The sequence below is a fragment of the Cajanus cajan genome, chromosome 11 (assembly GCF_000230855.2).
Source record: "Cajanus cajan strain Asha chromosome 11, NIPB_CcT2T_4, whole genome shotgun sequence".
NCBI lineage: Eukaryota > Viridiplantae > Streptophyta > Magnoliopsida > Fabales > Fabaceae > Cajanus > Cajanus cajan.
The window spans coordinates 923,629-940,131 of NC_138527.1; the positions used below are offsets into that span (position 1 = coordinate 923,629).

The 16,503-nt window shown below is 33.5% G+C and overlaps 2 protein-coding genes and 1 pseudogene across 2 annotated transcripts; 2 read left to right on the plus strand and 1 right to left on the minus strand.

Moving 5' to 3' along the window:
• Positions 1–666: 666 nt before the first annotated feature.
• On the plus strand, positions 667–4,329 carry LOC109818625 (peroxidase 5). Its single transcript, XM_083066110.1, has 2 exons — positions 667–991; positions 1,716–4,329. The coding sequence occupies exons 1-2, from the start codon at positions 767–769 to the stop codon at positions 2,484–2,486; spliced, it is 996 nt and encodes a 331-aa protein (XP_082922236.1). The 5' UTR covers positions 667–766; the 3' UTR covers positions 2,487–4,329.
• Positions 4,330–7,918: 3,589 nt separating this feature from the next.
• On the minus strand, positions 7,919–9,945 carry LOC109818626 (peroxidase 5). The gene is made up of 2 exons (XM_020384158.3): positions 9,334–9,945; positions 7,919–9,226 (listed from the first exon to the last, which is right to left on the minus strand). Exons 1-2 carry the CDS (start codon positions 9,550–9,552, stop codon positions 8,456–8,458), a joined length of 990 nt encoding a protein of 329 aa, XP_020239747.1. The 5' UTR covers positions 9,553–9,945; the 3' UTR covers positions 7,919–8,455.
• Positions 9,946–15,033: 5,088 nt separating this feature from the next.
• On the plus strand, positions 15,034–16,253 carry LOC109818628 (transcription factor TCP7 pseudogene; annotated as a pseudogene).
• The last annotated feature ends 250 nt before the right edge of the window (positions 16,254–16,503 follow it).

Here is a 16,503-nt window from a genome sequence, read left to right on the forward strand (position 1 = left end):
ACAGTGACCATTATCCCATATACAAGTTTATACTTAAAAACGATGATGGTGATGAATCTGAAAACAGAAAAGGTCTTGTACTGGGCCCCTCTTCGTTACTTTGAACACTTCCCAATTATTGGTTTACAAGAAATATATCAATCAATTGTAATAAGGACGCTTCCATAATTCCCCTTCACAATGAAAGCTTCCACCTTAATTTGATAACCGAAAATGTCCCATCATTTTAATATAATCTATTTTGGTCCACACGAAAACCTGTTTTGTTTTCTTCGCGTGCATTCTAACTCGGTTCACACTAACATTAGGGGTTACCAAGTCAGTACCTTAAGTGTAAATAATTAAATGGCAACACTTGATCAAGTTGTACTAGTTAAATGTTAAATGCCACATGCAGCCACCAAAGGGTGAAAAGATCCCAATTGTCACCACTCACCACACTTTGGCCTCTTGCTAGTGGTCAATATGCGTTATGTAAACCTAAGAGATAAAGTTGAGCATGAAGAGAAGTGTTCAACTGCAGACAACTTCAACTACTACGTATTTTAATTTGCAGTACACAACACGCGTTTTGTTTGTCAAAGCAAAACCTCAAAATGAATTCCTATAAATACATTTGCTTGAGCTCAAGTTCTCTCCACCTCCTCCTTTGTAGTTAGCATAACAACGTATATATATAAGTACATATACAACACAACTCTCTTCCTTCTCTTGCCCTTACAACTTTCATTCAGTTCTGCTTCATCATATAGCAGTTATAACACCAATGGATAACACTCCACCTCCATGCATGCTTCAAATGGTTTCACGCCTGGTTCTAATTCTATGTATGTCAGCATTGGCCTCAGCATCTCTGAAAGTGGGTTTCTATAGCTCCACATGTCCATCTGCTGAGACAATAGTGAGAAACACAGTGAACAAAGCAGTTTCTGATAACCCAGGCGTAGCTGCTGGTCTCATTAGAATGCATTTCCATGATTGCTTTGTCAGGGTAATTAAGTTCACCTCTTCATACATATATATATTTGAAATCCCAATTCTATTAATGATAAGATCAAATCTGTACATATAAATTAGGGACAATTCTTTTTTTAAAAGTTAGTAATATTAATTAAGTTAGATTTCAAATTTTTTATTTTAAAATTATATTGACTTATTTTATCATATGTTGTTAGACTTATAAAAAAAAGATAATTTTCATTTTGCTAATCGATTTTATAAGATTAATTAAAACCACTCATTTTCTTAATATACATGTAAATTAAAACATTTTAATTTTCTAATTTTGAATTATATATATAAATATAAATAAAAGATAATTAATTCTCATTTTATAAATCAATGAATTTTGTAATGTTAAGGTAGATGTTAAACTCAATTTTTTAAAAAGATGTCAACCTATTCTAGTAATTGTTATTAGATAAAAAAAAAAGTTGAAACAACACAAAAAAAAAGATTTCTAATAAATGTTATTAGAAAAAGAAAATTTTTACTTTAAAATTCGATTTTGTTGTATTAGTGAGAACAAGTCCATTTTCTTCTCTCTTTTTATCTATTGAAGTTACATTGATAAACTAGATCTCAAACTTAAAATTCATTGCATACTATTCCAAACTTCTCACTAGACTCTAGTGGTTCAAGGCCATTTTCTTGTGCAAGTTGATTAAAAATATTTAAATTTTGTGATTCTAAAATTGGTCTGTCCTCCCTCTCAGGGTTGTGATGGTTCAGTGCTACTAGCATCCACGCCAGGAAACCCAATAGCTGAGAGAGACCACTTCGTCAACAACCCAAGCCTACGCGGCTTCGAGGTGATTGAGGATGCCAAGACCCAAATAGAAGCTGCATGTCCTCAAACGGTGTCGTGTGCAGACATATTGGCCTTCGCAGCACGAGACAGTGTGGTGAAAGTTGGTGGCACAAACTACGAAGTCCCATCAGGACGCAGAGACGGTCGTGTCTCAATCGGTGACGAAGTGATACAGCATCTTCCTGGACCACGCTCCAGTGCCGATGAACTCGTTAGTAATTTCTCCAAAAAGGGTTTGTCAGCAGATGAAATGGTGACGCTTTCAGGAGCGCATTCAATTGGTGTGTCGCGTTGCTCTTCCTTCTCAAACCGCTTGTACTCCTTCAACCACACGTTCCAACAAGACCCTTCCATGGATGCTTCATATGCTGCAACGTTGAAAGCCACGTGTCCTGCACCACCCCCCACGTCGGACCCAATAGTGGCTCTTGACCCTTCCACGCCGATTCGGCTGGACAACAAATACTATGAGGGGTTGATGAACCACCGTGGCTTGTTGACATCGGATCAAACGTTGTACACCAGCCACTCCACCAAGGTAATGGTTCAAAACAATGCGTACAATGGTGCAACTTGGGCTCAGAAGTTTGCCCTAGCAATGGTGCGCATGGGTTCCATTGAAGTGCTCACTGGCTCCGATGGTGAGATCAGGACACATTGCAGCTTTGTTAATTAATTAGCAGCTGCTTGCGACAGAAAAATTCAACATTGATTTTTGTTACTATACCTAATGTGTTCACTTCTCTTTTTTCCTTTCATTGTTTAAGGGGAAAATTAAAATTACCTGGAAATTGTTCTTCTGTTTTTGTCTATGACACTTTCTACATCCATACCTGCACGTGCATGAGGATGCCCATTTCAAGTGTATATCCCTCCATAGCTGTTGCATATGTGCCTCGCCTTTTCTTTTTATATTTGTTTCCTTAATAATAATTTTCCCCTTCCATTTGAATTGTATATTTGGATGATTCTTGGCTATATCTAATAAAGCTAGTGTTTGTTGGCTGAATATGGTGTATCAATTCCTTGGATTGTATTCTTTGGTTTTTTTTTTAAACATGGTCACTCACAGTCCGAAAACTCACAACACCGCTCTAGAACGTACGCATTATATTGTGTAAGTAATAAACCTCATTTTTGCTTTAAGAAAAAATATTGAATTATATATGTTTCATCCATTACAGGTTAACTGCTAGTTTCTTTAATTTGAATGTTGATTACTATATATAACATTCCATTTGCATTTTACTTGCAATTAATACTTCAAATCAAAATACTGTATGTACGTGTTGATATTAGAGCTGTCAAAATGGGCTCAACCCGGTGAGCCAACCCGGTCCACCACGGGTTCGAGCCGGGTTGGGCTAAAAAAAAATTGAAAATTTTAGTGCGGACCAATTTTGAACCCGGCTCACTAACAACCCGGCTCACCCGGGTTGAACCCGTGGTGAGCCGGGCTGACTCACCAACCCGTAATTAAAAAAAAAAGAAGCAATTATTGGGCCAAAATGTAGGTAATTAAAAAAAAAAAAGAGAAGCAACTATTGGGCCAAATGTAGGTGCAGCCCAACAAGAAATAGGGTTTCAATTTCAAAACCCTAAACCTTAACTTTCAACTTCAGAACAATATCAACGCCGCACCAGTCACTGCCGCAACGCAGCCAGCTCCAGCCACCCTCTCACACCACACCGCACCACAGTTGCCACCGAACCACAACTACGACGCGTCGCACCACAACTATCAAGCACCATCGCGTGCGTTGTGAGCCACTGCGTGCATCGTGAGCCACCGCGCACACCGCGAGCCATCGCGCGCACCATCGCGCCCACCGCAAGCCACCGCGCACGTCACCACCCCGGGCCACCTCGCACCGTGCACATCGTTTGGGGGCCACCCACCATCGCTGTCCTGGCACGACTGCTTGTGCCACGCATCACCCTGGGACACTCACAGTCTTGCACTACCGCGCAGCGCACCACCCCGGCATATTACATTTTTTTTTAAATTTGGTGAGCCAACCCGTTTAACCCACCAACCCGTGGTGGGCCGGGCCGGGTCCAAAATTTTTTAGCTCACTAATAAATGAGCCGGGTTGGGTTAGCTCACCAAATGATCAACCCGTGGTGGGCCGGGCCGGGCCGGGCCGGGTTACCCATTTTGACAGCTCTAATTGATATTAGACAGATCATTTCAATATTGTAAATATTTGATCTGTAGTGGTTATTATACACTGGTGGGAAAAAAAAAAGCTACTACGTACTTCTTTTAATAAAAAAAAGGTTAAAATTCTAATTTAGTCCCTTATAATATTTGTTTGTTTCAATTTAGTCTCACTTTAATTTTTTGTTTTAATTTGGTCTCCAATAATTTAAATTATTGCAATGTCGGACGAGTTAACTATTGGCCACGTGGGTGCCACGTGGATGCATACGTGGATACTTAATTTTTTCATGTATCTAGAACTAGAACGGGTCATTCTGAAATCAGAACGGGCCGTTCTGGTTTCCAAAACGGGTCGTTCCAGATTCAGAACGGGCTGTTCCAGAACGCCAACCAATACACAATGTGATTCAAAGATCAAAAATAAACCATTTACGCATACATAATTTTTTTATCTAAAAAATAATATATTTTAAAAAATAAAAATTATATTCTAATAAATATATATATATATATATATTTAAATTATCATATGTATAAAATATAAATTTCGAAGAATTATTCATTTATCTCATATTTGTCAAACTTTTGTGCTTTTTATTTATTGTATATGTTGATAAAAAAATCAAAATTGTAAAAATTTATATCACATATAAAAAACATCTTTATATGATAAATAAATTAAACTTAATTTTTATAAGATTTAACATATTTATTTTTATGTTTTTATTAGTGTTAAATTATTATTAAGTAGGTTTTTAAGATTGTAGTTTTAACAAAACATTTTAAAAAATGTCTATGACAGATAAATATATCATATTAATAACATGTATTTTTAATAAAAATTAGGTTTAATTCTGTTAAATTGTAATATAACATAATCTGACCTAGTTTATTTTCATCCTTAATCGTAATTGTAGATATAAAAACTTGTAAAAAATAACTATAATATATATTTATACTTTTAAAAATTATATGTAAAATTTTTAATATTACAAATATATAATTAAGTAATGCCCCCACAATCTAAAATTTCTAGATCCATCACTGACTATAATCATCGAGTTTGTGTTTGAGATTTTGGAACCAGAACGGTCTGTTCTGAAACCAGAACGACCCATTCTGGTTTCACTCTTGATATGTTAATTTTGCGTCCGGAACAGCCCGTTCCAGGTGTAAAATTAACACACCAAGTGTGCAACCAGAACTGGCCGTTCTGGTTTTAGAACGGTTCGTTCTGGCTCTAGATGCATTAAAAAAATTTGGCATCCACGTGTGCATCCATGTGGCATTCACGTGGCCAACAGTTAACTCCGTCTAAATAATTTAGACGGAAGTCCGACATTGCAATAATTTAAATTATTGGGGACCAAATTGAAGCAAAAAAAACTAAATTGAAACAAACAAATATTATAAGGAACCAAATTAGGGTTTTAACCGAAAAAAGAATTACAAATTTATTATGGTAGTTTGTAGGATTATTAGAGGTTATATAATTATTAAAGATTAAAGTGGATATCAAATTATGAAATTTCTTTTATTATAAGTACTAATGAGATCAATATATTTTATTTCTATATTTTATTAATAAAAATGTTTGAAAATTATCAAAATTTGATAGATCAATTGATATTGCATTCGGTCTTTAAATTTAAATTTATTGAACTCAAGTGTTATTTTTACAAGAATGATTAATTTTTAATATTATTTTTTATTATTTAAAAACTTAAGGGTAAAATTATCTAAAAAATATCTACACCAAATGGGATAATTCCTTTTATTATATGTTATAGATAGATGTAATACTAGATATCCACAAGATAAAATTGGTTTTATCCATTTTTTTTTGTGTATTCCACCTAAGTCATTTCAATCGTTTATTATCATGTATAACCCTACTCATGTGTTTAATCAAGCTCAATATACACTAATGTGCATGAAACTTTTAATGGCAGGTAAAATAGATTTTTCATATCAAATTTAAGTTCATCAGAGATCTCGGTGATATAGAAAAAAAATATAATTAGCATAAAAAGTTTATTTTTTATGTTAACAATTGTTTCATTGTCATGTTCTTTCCCTCTCTACACATTTTGCCGCCATATTCTTTCCCTTTCTAACATTTCTTTGCATTCTACTACTGCACTTTATCCATCTTGTATATCTTCACGTGTTGTTGCGCTCTTTCCCTCCCATTATCTCATCTTGATATTTTCCACTACTACATTTTGTATTTCAACGCCACCATTTTTCCTCTCATTCTCTCTCGCATATCTTTGTTTGCAAAATATCATTTTCACATTGTCTTTCACTACTATGTTTGCTTTCAAAACACTATATTATAAACATTTAATCAATAATAATAAAAAAATATAGAAAAAAAATGAAAGCAAATTAAAGAAGAAAAAAAGTAATTTACCTAGATATGTGAGGAGGAAGAGGATGAAGAAAAGGGAAAGAAGATGAAACTGTTCAAAGTTGAAAAAAAAAAAAATTGTGTTTTATGAAATTTTAGAACACTTTATCTCCAACAAATACAAGAAATTTGATTCATTCATTTTTTGTGATGGTCGAGAGGAAATGGAGAGAAATTATTCATATTCCTTTGTGTTTTTTTTACTTTGTAAAGTCTTAATAGAGCAATTACATTGTAGAGTGGTTAAAAATAGAAACATCTTAATTTACTAAATTATAAGGGCTTACTTACCCATTATATAGGGCCAACACAAAGTCCTACCACATTAACATATATATATTATTAACAATGCTCAACAACAACAATAACAATAACAATAAAAAATAATAATAATAATAATAATAATAATAATAATAATCCCAATAAATATAATAATCACAAAATTGGAATTAATAAAATAACATAATTTTATATTTATGATATTTAATTAATTTGAATTTTAAAAGAAAATAATAACACTGAATATGATGTCCACTATAAAACGTTCTAATAATCTCTCACTTAGAGAACATAGCTCAAGTTATTAGATTTATGATAAAATTAATACTTTATATTAACTTTACAATAATAAACTTCAATCATAGGTTCAAAATAAGATCATGAGTGTCTTAGTACTATAGAAAACCATATCCGATAAGAGTATGACATCATATATAAACCAAACACTCATATCTTAGTAATCCAACTATATTAGAAGTAGACTATGGAAAACAAACAGAATTGTGATCAATTATGCAATTTTAAAACTAAATAGTTTTGGCACATTCACCCAAGATGTCTAATAATTAAGATAAAATATCTTAATATACCAGTTCAGCATCTTCATAGCATGCTCACTAACACCTCCTTCTACTCCATTATAAGTGGTCTTCCACTTTGCGTTTTCTATATTCCTACATCTACATTCTCTCAATGCGAGTCTCACCACTATTACTAGTCTATATCTATATCATAATGTGGTATATAAATTACTCTCTAAAATACTTACATCCTATATATGGTTCTCTTATCTTTACATCTAGACCATCTCTCAAGTGGAAGTCTCTAATTTGGAGAGTCTTGATCGTTTTGTCTACATTGCGATTCTTACTTGGAATTGGAATACTTAAAAGAATCCTCTAAATTACTAGGAATAGACACAAATGATAACCAAAGGGCAAAGCAAGACGAGTCTTTGATAGACGTACTATCCCTCCAAGACAAATAAAAGATGGGATAGAGTTTTTTATTATGATTTTGAAAAGACAAACTATTAAGTGCTCATGGTCATGGAGAGGATATTTCCTGCATACTGTATCTTGTTATGAATATATACCCAAAAAAAAAAACTAATACTTCATGCATAACAAAAAATTATACATCTAATATTATTATTTTTATCCATTTCTCTCTATCACTTTATTTATTATGAGTGTTTTGATAAAAAAATATATTTTAAACAAATTAAAAAAGATAACACTATATTTCTTTTACGATATAAACGTGTTTTCACCCTAGTATGAATCTTACATGCATCATCATCTTTTCTCTTTCTTTTCTTCTAATATATATATTTACCTCTTTTTACTTAGAAAATGTATATATATAGCCGAAGGATCGGAGTGTCAAATGATCTTTTTTGTTAGAATAATATAAATCCACTAGAAAAGGCCCTGTTAATAGGATTTTTTCTTCTTTTAACCGAGTCAATATGTTACGAGGTCAACTATTTAAATAGATAATCTGCAACCAATCAAGAATTATTTGACACTAGTTAGAAACTTTGAAGGAATCCAACTTAATTCAAAGGAAAGAAGCACAAAATTTTTTAGCTATAAAATGAACAATAAGTAAAAAAGGATCGGGTACGGACCGAAAATTACATATGAATGAAGGAATACAACAGAATTGGTTGGCTCAGAATAGAACAACTTATATAAAATTCAAAGAACGAAAAAGAATCAACAAATCACCAGATTTTTTGTCCAAAAATAATCCAATTAAAACGAGTTAATAATTAATTAATTAATTAATTAACAAAGCTGCAATGCTTCCTGATCTCACCATCTGAGCCAGTAAGCACTTCAATGGAACCCATGCGCACCATCGCTTGAGCAAACTTCTGAGCCCAAGTTGCACCATTGTAAGCATTGGTTTGAACCATTTCCTTGGTGGAGTGGCTGGTGTACAACGTTTGATCCGACGTCAACAAGCCACGGTGGTTCATCAACCCCTCATAGTATTTGTTGTCCAACCGAATCGGCGTGGAAGGGTCAAGAGCCACCGTCGGGTCCGTTGCGGAGGGTGGAGCAGGACACGTGGCTTTCAACGTCGCAGCATAAGAAGCATCCATGGAAGGGTCTTGCTGGAACGTGTCGTTGAAAGAGTACAAGCGGTTTGAGAAGGAAGAGCAGTGCGACACGCCAATTGAATGCGCTCCTGAAAGTGTCACCATTTCATCTGCCGACAAACCCTTTCGTGCGAAATTCGTGACGAGTTCGTCGGCGCTCAAGGTTGGTCTCGGCACATTTTGTGGCACTTCGTCGCCGATTGAGACACGACCGTCTCTGCGTCCCGATGGGACCTCGTAGTTTGTGCCACCAACTTTCACAACACTGTCTCGTGCCGCGAAGGCCAGTATGTCTGCACACGACACCGTTTGAGGACATGCAGCCTCTACTTCGGTCTTCGCTTCCTCAATCACCTCGAAGCCACGTAGGCTTGGGTTGTTAACGAAGTTGTCTCTCTCAGCTGTTGGGTTACCCGATGTAGATGCTAGCAACACTGAACCATCACAACCCTATACATATATACGAAATTATATAAAAATTAATGTAATGTACATGGTTTATGTTGTTGTAACTTATATTGATAAAAAAAATATTATGGGAATGTGAACTTAATTACCCTGACAAAGCAATCATGGAAATGCATTCTAATGAGACCAGCAGCTACGCCTGGGTTGTCAGAAATGGCTTTGTTGACTGTGTTTCTCACTATTGTCTCAGCAGATGGACATGTGGAGCTGTAGAAACCCACTTCTAGAGATGCTGAGGCCAATGATGAAACACTTAGAATGAGGACCAAGGTGGAAACCATTTGAAGCATGCGTGGAGTTTTATCCATTGTTGTTATAATTGCTAAACCTTAATTACTAGCTAGCACAGTACGTGTATGGTTGAAAGTGGAAAGTTAAGGACAAGACAAGGAAGAGAGTTGAGTTGAACTTGTTTTTACGTTGGGTTGATGAATATTAAGGAAGAGGTGAGGGTGGAGAGAGCTTGAGGTGAAGGGAATGTATTTATAGGTTAATTTTGAAAGAGATGAATAGTGAGGTTTTGATTTGGCAAACAATTAATTAACTAAAACGCGTTTTAAATTAATTAAAATAGGTATTACTGTATTAGGTAGTAGTTGAAGTTGTCTTGCCTGCTGTTGAACACTTCTCTCTTGAATATCAGCTTGAGAATTTTCCTTCCTTTTGGTGGCTGCATGTGGCATTTAACTAGCACAATTTGACCAAGTGTTCACATTAATTAATTTGTGTAAAATTAAGTGGGACTTGGTATCAGGTAGCCACTATATGTAGTTTTTGCTTATTATGAAAGTATACAACATATATATAATTGATCTTGTTTTTTCCTGTCTCAAATCTTTGGCATCTAGAAGTTGTGTTGGGCTTCAACTAATATGAGTTGAGTCTAATGGATCTATTTAAGGCCCAACGGGTTAAAACTCTCTTAAGAGGAAACAAGCTCCTTACTACTTGCCACACCAAAAAATAAAATAAAATAAAATCCTTGCTACTTAAACTAATCAATATAAAAAACATGAAAAATCTTTTATTACAGCTGTCACATGATATTTTATTGTTTTTAATTAATTACTTTATATATATTTTTATTAATTATTTTTCGTTTTATATGTTTCTTTATTTTTATATTTCTAATCTTTAGATTTTTTATGTATATATTTTTTTTCAAGTTTTTTTTAGACAAATTATATTAGCCTTTAATAAATTATGAAAGTTCTTATTTATTTATATTTATAAATCTTAAATATATAAATATATAGTACACAAAAGTGTTATTTTTTAAGGCTAAATTGTATTTTTTAAACTTTCTATAATATTCAATTCATGATTTTGGTATTCCAATCTTTAAATTTATAATTTTAGTCCTCCAATTCTATAAAATCTACAATTTTAGATCTACCATTAAATATTCACCTATTACTAATCGCTAAAATTGTAATATTGATCATAATATAATATTACAAGTAAATAATGTTACTATGAGAAATGAAATAAATTAGTTTCTATCAACCGAAAAAACACACTTGTAGCTATTAGAACTAGGTTGTGTTTAGTAAAATTAACTCATGCTAGTTGGGAGTTTATAAGCTTACTAAAAGGTTATAAGCTATAAGTTGAGAGCTAAAATGTTAAAAACTTAATTATAAACTAGGATATTGAATTGAAAGTATTTTATAAGATTAGTTAATAAATGTAAAATGTCATTAAATAATCTTTATAAATAAGAGTGTGCTAATGATAGAAATAAAAAAAATAAGAGTTTATATATATAAGTTATAAGTTACTTTAAGCACCTTATAAGAATAAGTACAAACTCTTAAAATAAATTTGTATAATTTTACGTATTAAACAAGTTTATTTTAATCGAATTAACTTATAAGATCATTAAAAGAGTTTATAATTTCCAAAAATGAGTTGTAAAATACACCTCAGTCTAGTAATAAGAGATTAGGTAGATATAGAAAAATTGAATTTGATTTTCATATTATAATTTATTATTAAAAAAATGAATAACTCTAAATTTTTTTCCTAAAACCTTCAGAATCAATTCCTCTAACCGTGTATTTTTTTTATTCATTCGATTTATTTGGTTAAAGTTGTAGTGGTTAAATAGGGGGGTAAGTTGGGAAAGAAGAGTGAATAAAGTGTAAACATGTGGAGAATGTTGAGTGCATGGTGCATGAGGGCATGGTGAGTTTTGAAATGAAGAATTATGTGGTGGTAATGAGGTGCGAAAAAGGATAAAAAAGAAAGATTATGTTAGATGTTGCAGAGGTGGCAAAAGAAGAGTGGATAATGAAACGTAGCTGGAGATAACAAGAAAGTTGCACTCTCTAACGAAGAAGTACGGAAAGTGAGTGGGCTCCCCTTCTCACTCCGACTCCCCTCCTCTGCTGTGGCGCGTCACGCAACTCCTTATGCCATTTAATTTCCACACCTTATGCCCTACAAAATTCACTTATTTTATTTGCCTTTTTAATTTAATTTCCTCAAGTTTAAATTTGTGCACTTGAGGCCAAACACATTGGAGTCTTGCAAAAAAAATAATACTAAAAAAAATAGAGAAAAGACAAAGTTTAGAGAAATGTTTTATGTATAATATCTCATGCTTGTATCCTTTTTATAGTGAAAAAAAACATCCTATCATTATTTAGAACTTTAGTGAAATGTAAACTCTCTCATCCATAGTACCTTTTAAGTATTTAAAAGGTACAAAACTGTATTCTAATGATCATTAAAGGAATAATAAGTGTATCTACTTAATTTACTTATAACATATGCATTATCAAGTTTGATACTACTAATTATTTTTGCATACTCAAATCGAGAAACAATAGTTTCACCATTTTTCTTAAGATAAATTCTAGGATCATATTGTGCATGTTCTAGTATATATATACAACATCAAAACTGATGAATTTTCTAAATAGTTTTTTAACATAATAAGCTTGACTTATTAAAGAGAAACTATTTTCATTTTTTTGCATTTTAATACCCATTTCTCCTAATTCTTTCACTTCAAATTTATAACTTAAAAACTCTTTAATATGAACAATCACTTTCAAAAAAGCTTCAAGAATCAACAAATTATCAACATATAAACATATAATAACATAATTATAACCTATCATTTTTTATATACACACAAGTATGAAAATGTTTACTACACACTCATAGTTCACCATGTGTTATTAAACCTTTCATACCATTGTTTAGGTGTTTGGTTTAAACCATACAAAGGATTTTAAAGCTTATATACCTTGTGCTCTTATCTCAGTATAATGAAGCCTTATGGTTGCTTTATGTATATTTCTTCTTTTCTATATCCATTTAAAAAAGTGGGTTTTACATCCATATGATGTAATAGCCAAATTATAAATTGTTGCAAAAGCTATTAAAGCACACACAATGACATTTTTCGTTATTGATGAATAAGTATATTTTAAAAAAAATCTATATCTTTTTTTTTTCTTGAGTAATTTCCTTGGTAACCAATCTCGCATCTTAATTTTTCTAATGCTATCTTGTTGAATTTGTTGGTATTTTAGTTAGGGAGAAATTTTAAAGAATTACAAGAACAAAGAGTACACTAAATAAAGACAAGAAACAACTCAACACGTCCTATGTGATAAAGGTCCAAAAAAAATAAGACAACCTGTTTTGTGTGTGAAAAAAATGGACACAAAGTATATTAGTATCATTTTCGCAAGAAGGAACCAAATGAAATAATAAATGACAAACTATTGATCATTGAAGTCAAAACCTTAAGCAAACTTGGTAAAATATGAGGAAATCATTGCTATAGCAATAAAAGAAAATTTGGTCAACAATAAACCTAAAACAAAAGTAATATACAAGAGAGGGAAATATTTATTAAAGGAAAATGATTCTTTCATAACAAGTTGAACCATTTGAAAAAATATTAAAAAAGAGAGAAATTTAAAAGTGTAATTATATACATGCAACAATTTATTTATATATATATATATTATATTTATTTGTTATTAATAGATATATAATAAATAATATGATAGAGGGAAATAAATATAAAAAATAATTTTGTAAAACTATTATATAACTTATTATATGTGACAAAATATTTGAGGAACTTATAAGTTTTTTTGACCAACTTATAAAAGTTAGTTTGACCAAAATAAATTTGTTTAGTATGGAGATTTTATAACATATTTTCATAAATTAATTTAAGAATCTTATAACTTATAATTTTTGGTCCATGAATATGGTTCATGGAGTGTCCCAAAACTGATAACCTAAGATTAATCTTATAACTTATATAATAAACTCTTTTTATTTTTTATTTTTTTATACCCACTAATTTATTTGTGTTTCAATATGAAAAATGTACTTAAAAAAGACCTGGCCATCATCCATGTCCAAAGCATTCAAAAGGTATTATCCGTTTGCTTAACCCTAGGGTGAGGGAGTTTTATACCTAGTTGTTGAACGTCTATAGGCCCCATGATTCTTGAAATTTTGTGTGGATTTGACTACCTTATTTTGGTGTTAAATCATGGACTTTAAAATCTGGATTTTGTGCAAGATATGGTTTATAGTTGGGTAAATATCAACACCCTCCCATTAACATGGGCATGACTTACGAGAAAAGAAATGAGGGTACAAGTGATATCCTTGCCTACAGGGGCGGATCTTTTAAGGGACCGAACTTTTCTAAAATTTAATATATATTTTAATATTATATTTTAATATTATTATATTATTAATTGTAATAAAATAAAAAATTTGAATCTATTTTTTTTTGCGGTTAATTTCTCAAAAAATCTCCAAAACTGAAAACGAAAGCTGAAAAGCTTTTTTCTTGAATCAATAATTCTCTTTTAATCACTCACTCACATCTATGACTTTCTAGTTTCTCTCCCCTCCTAATATTATGAATTAGCCAACTAGGACTTCTCTTCTCTCTAATGCCTTCGCCCTTCACACTGGTATTTTTTCTATACCATTTTTCACTTATTATTTTTCTTCTCTTATTGTTTCTCTGCCACTATGAGTTTTGTTTTCTCCTTTTCTCATTTAGCTATGGTCTTTGTGTTTATCATTCCTTATGATGTGCAAATGAAATCATATAGGCAGTGGCGAAAAATAAAGAAAAAAGATTTTTGGATTACGTTGCATATTTGAATTTGCATTGGACTTTTTGGTGGACTAAATAAAAACTCATTTCCCCTTTATGATTATTTTATGAAATGATTAGTGAATGATAATATTTTTCTTAAATTTTATTATTATGCATGTTTATTTTGAGTAGAAAAATGAGAAATTTTATTATTTTTAATTAATAAAAAAATTAATTTATATATAAAAAATTAATTTGGTATCCCCAAATTTTTTATTCAAGTTCCACTACACCTTGCCTAAATGCCAAAATGTATGGAGCCCTTCTTGGTTATATGCTAGAAGGGTACACTTACCCACAAACTATGGATGTTCATGGATAAGATTTTTTAAAAATTCAAACATAACTGATTCGATCCATTTTATAAAAATAAATTAGTTAATTGATTATTTTTTATAAATTGGATAAGTTTGATTTTTTTATGGATAAAATTTCTAAAAACTAAACTGATTTGATGTGATTATTTACTTTCATATCATATATATAGATAATTTTTTTTAAATCAAGTCGATCTATTTTATAAAAATGAATGGGATAATTAAATTGAATTTATAAAGTAAAAAAAAAGAAGGCGCGTGTGGAGAGTGAGGTGTGGGGCCCAGTCCCCATGTGGGCTTCTTCAGTCTCCACCACCTCCTGTTTCTCACTCAATCATTAGTCATTAGTCATTACCATCGCTCTTTCTAAACTCTCAATTTCTCAGCGTCAACCACTCCAAAGTCCAATCCAATAATGTCCAGCGCAGAAGGAGGAGGAGCCACTGCCAACCACGCCGCCCCGCCTCTCAAGAAGCCGCCCTCCAAGGACCGCCACAGCAAGGTCGACGGCCGCGGCCGCCGCATTCGCATGCCCATCATCTGCGCCGCCCGCGTCTTCCAGCTCACGCGAGAGCTCGGCCACAAGTCCGACGGCCAGACCATCGAGTGGCTCCTCCGCCAGGCCGAGCCCTCCATCATCGCCGCCACTGGCACCGGCACCACCCCCGCCACCTTCTCCTCCGTCTCCGACCACAAGCCCCTCCTCCCTCCCCCCACCCCCTTCATCCTCGGCAAACGCATTCGCTCCGACGACGACAAAGACGACGCCGTTTCCCTCGTCGCCCCCCCCCACCCCGCCCGCCCTCTGGGCCCTCCCTCCCCGCCCCGACTTCGCCCAGGTCTGGAGCTTCGCCGCCGCCGCCGCCGCCGCTCAGCCTGAGCTCGTCTCCGTCTCGCCGCCAGCCTCCATGTTTCACCATCAACACCACCAGCAGCAACAAGCCGCCATGGGAGAGGCTTCCGCCGCCAGGCTCGGGAATTACCTTCCCGGCCACCTCAATTTGCTCGCCTCCTTGTCCGGCGGCCACGGGAACTCCGGCCGGCGAGACGACGAGCCTCGTTGAATTCGAATGCTGAGTGAACTCTGATCCATTCGGTGCTGCTCTGAATAATTCGTATATATAATTATATGTATTATGTGAGTGTGGGTTTTGTTCTGTGGCTAATGGCTATCCCTTTGTTGTTGTGTGTGGACTCTCGACTCTCCACTGTGGAGAAGCAGAAGATTTTTATTTCTTAGTCAAATTTTAGGGTTAGGTTTTTTCTTTTTGCTAGTTTTGAGTGGACAAGTCCATGAATTAAGGAATTCAATTGGATTAGGGTTTTCCTGGTTTGGAAAACTGATTTAGGTTGTTAGGAGATGATGAATTTATTTAGATAATTGGGAGAGAGTATGATGATTATGATGAGATGAATAACTAGGGATTGAGGCCTGGAAGTGGTTTTCAGGACCTTGATCGATCGGTATGCAATTGCAGATGCAAATGCAGATGCAACTGTAATCAAATCAGCATTAATTGAATCATGTTATTGTGGAAAATGTCCAATCAAGGTTATGCTTCTTGTTGCTTCTGTTTCACTTTTACAAACTTGACTCACTTTCACTTTCCTACTTAAAAAGTGATTAGTGTTATTCGTAGCGTTAGGTTCAGTGATTGTGTGTTTGCCAAATCACAATCAAGTGTTACTCCCGTTTTCTTGGAGTAATTGACCTTCTTTCAAACATTCATTTTATGTTATTGGGTATCATTGAGGGACTTGTTAGTTGCTCTCTCCTTCACTTTGTTTTT

Coding starts and splice junctions, on each gene's coding strand:
- LOC109818625 (XM_083066110.1), top strand. CDS start 767: ATGGATAACACTCCACCTCCATGCATGCTTCAAATGGTTTCACGCCTG. Junction 992..1,715: donor TCCATGATTGCTTTGTCAGG/GTAATTAAGTTC, acceptor CCTCCCTCTCAG/GGTTGTGATGGTTCAGTGCT.
- LOC109818626 (XM_020384158.3), bottom strand. CDS start 9,552: ATGGATAAAACTCCACGCATGCTTCAAATGGTTTCCACCTTGGTCCTC. Junction 9,227..9,333: donor TCCATGATTGCTTTGTCAGG/GTAATTAAGTTC, acceptor ATATATGTATAG/GGTTGTGATGGTTCAGTGTT.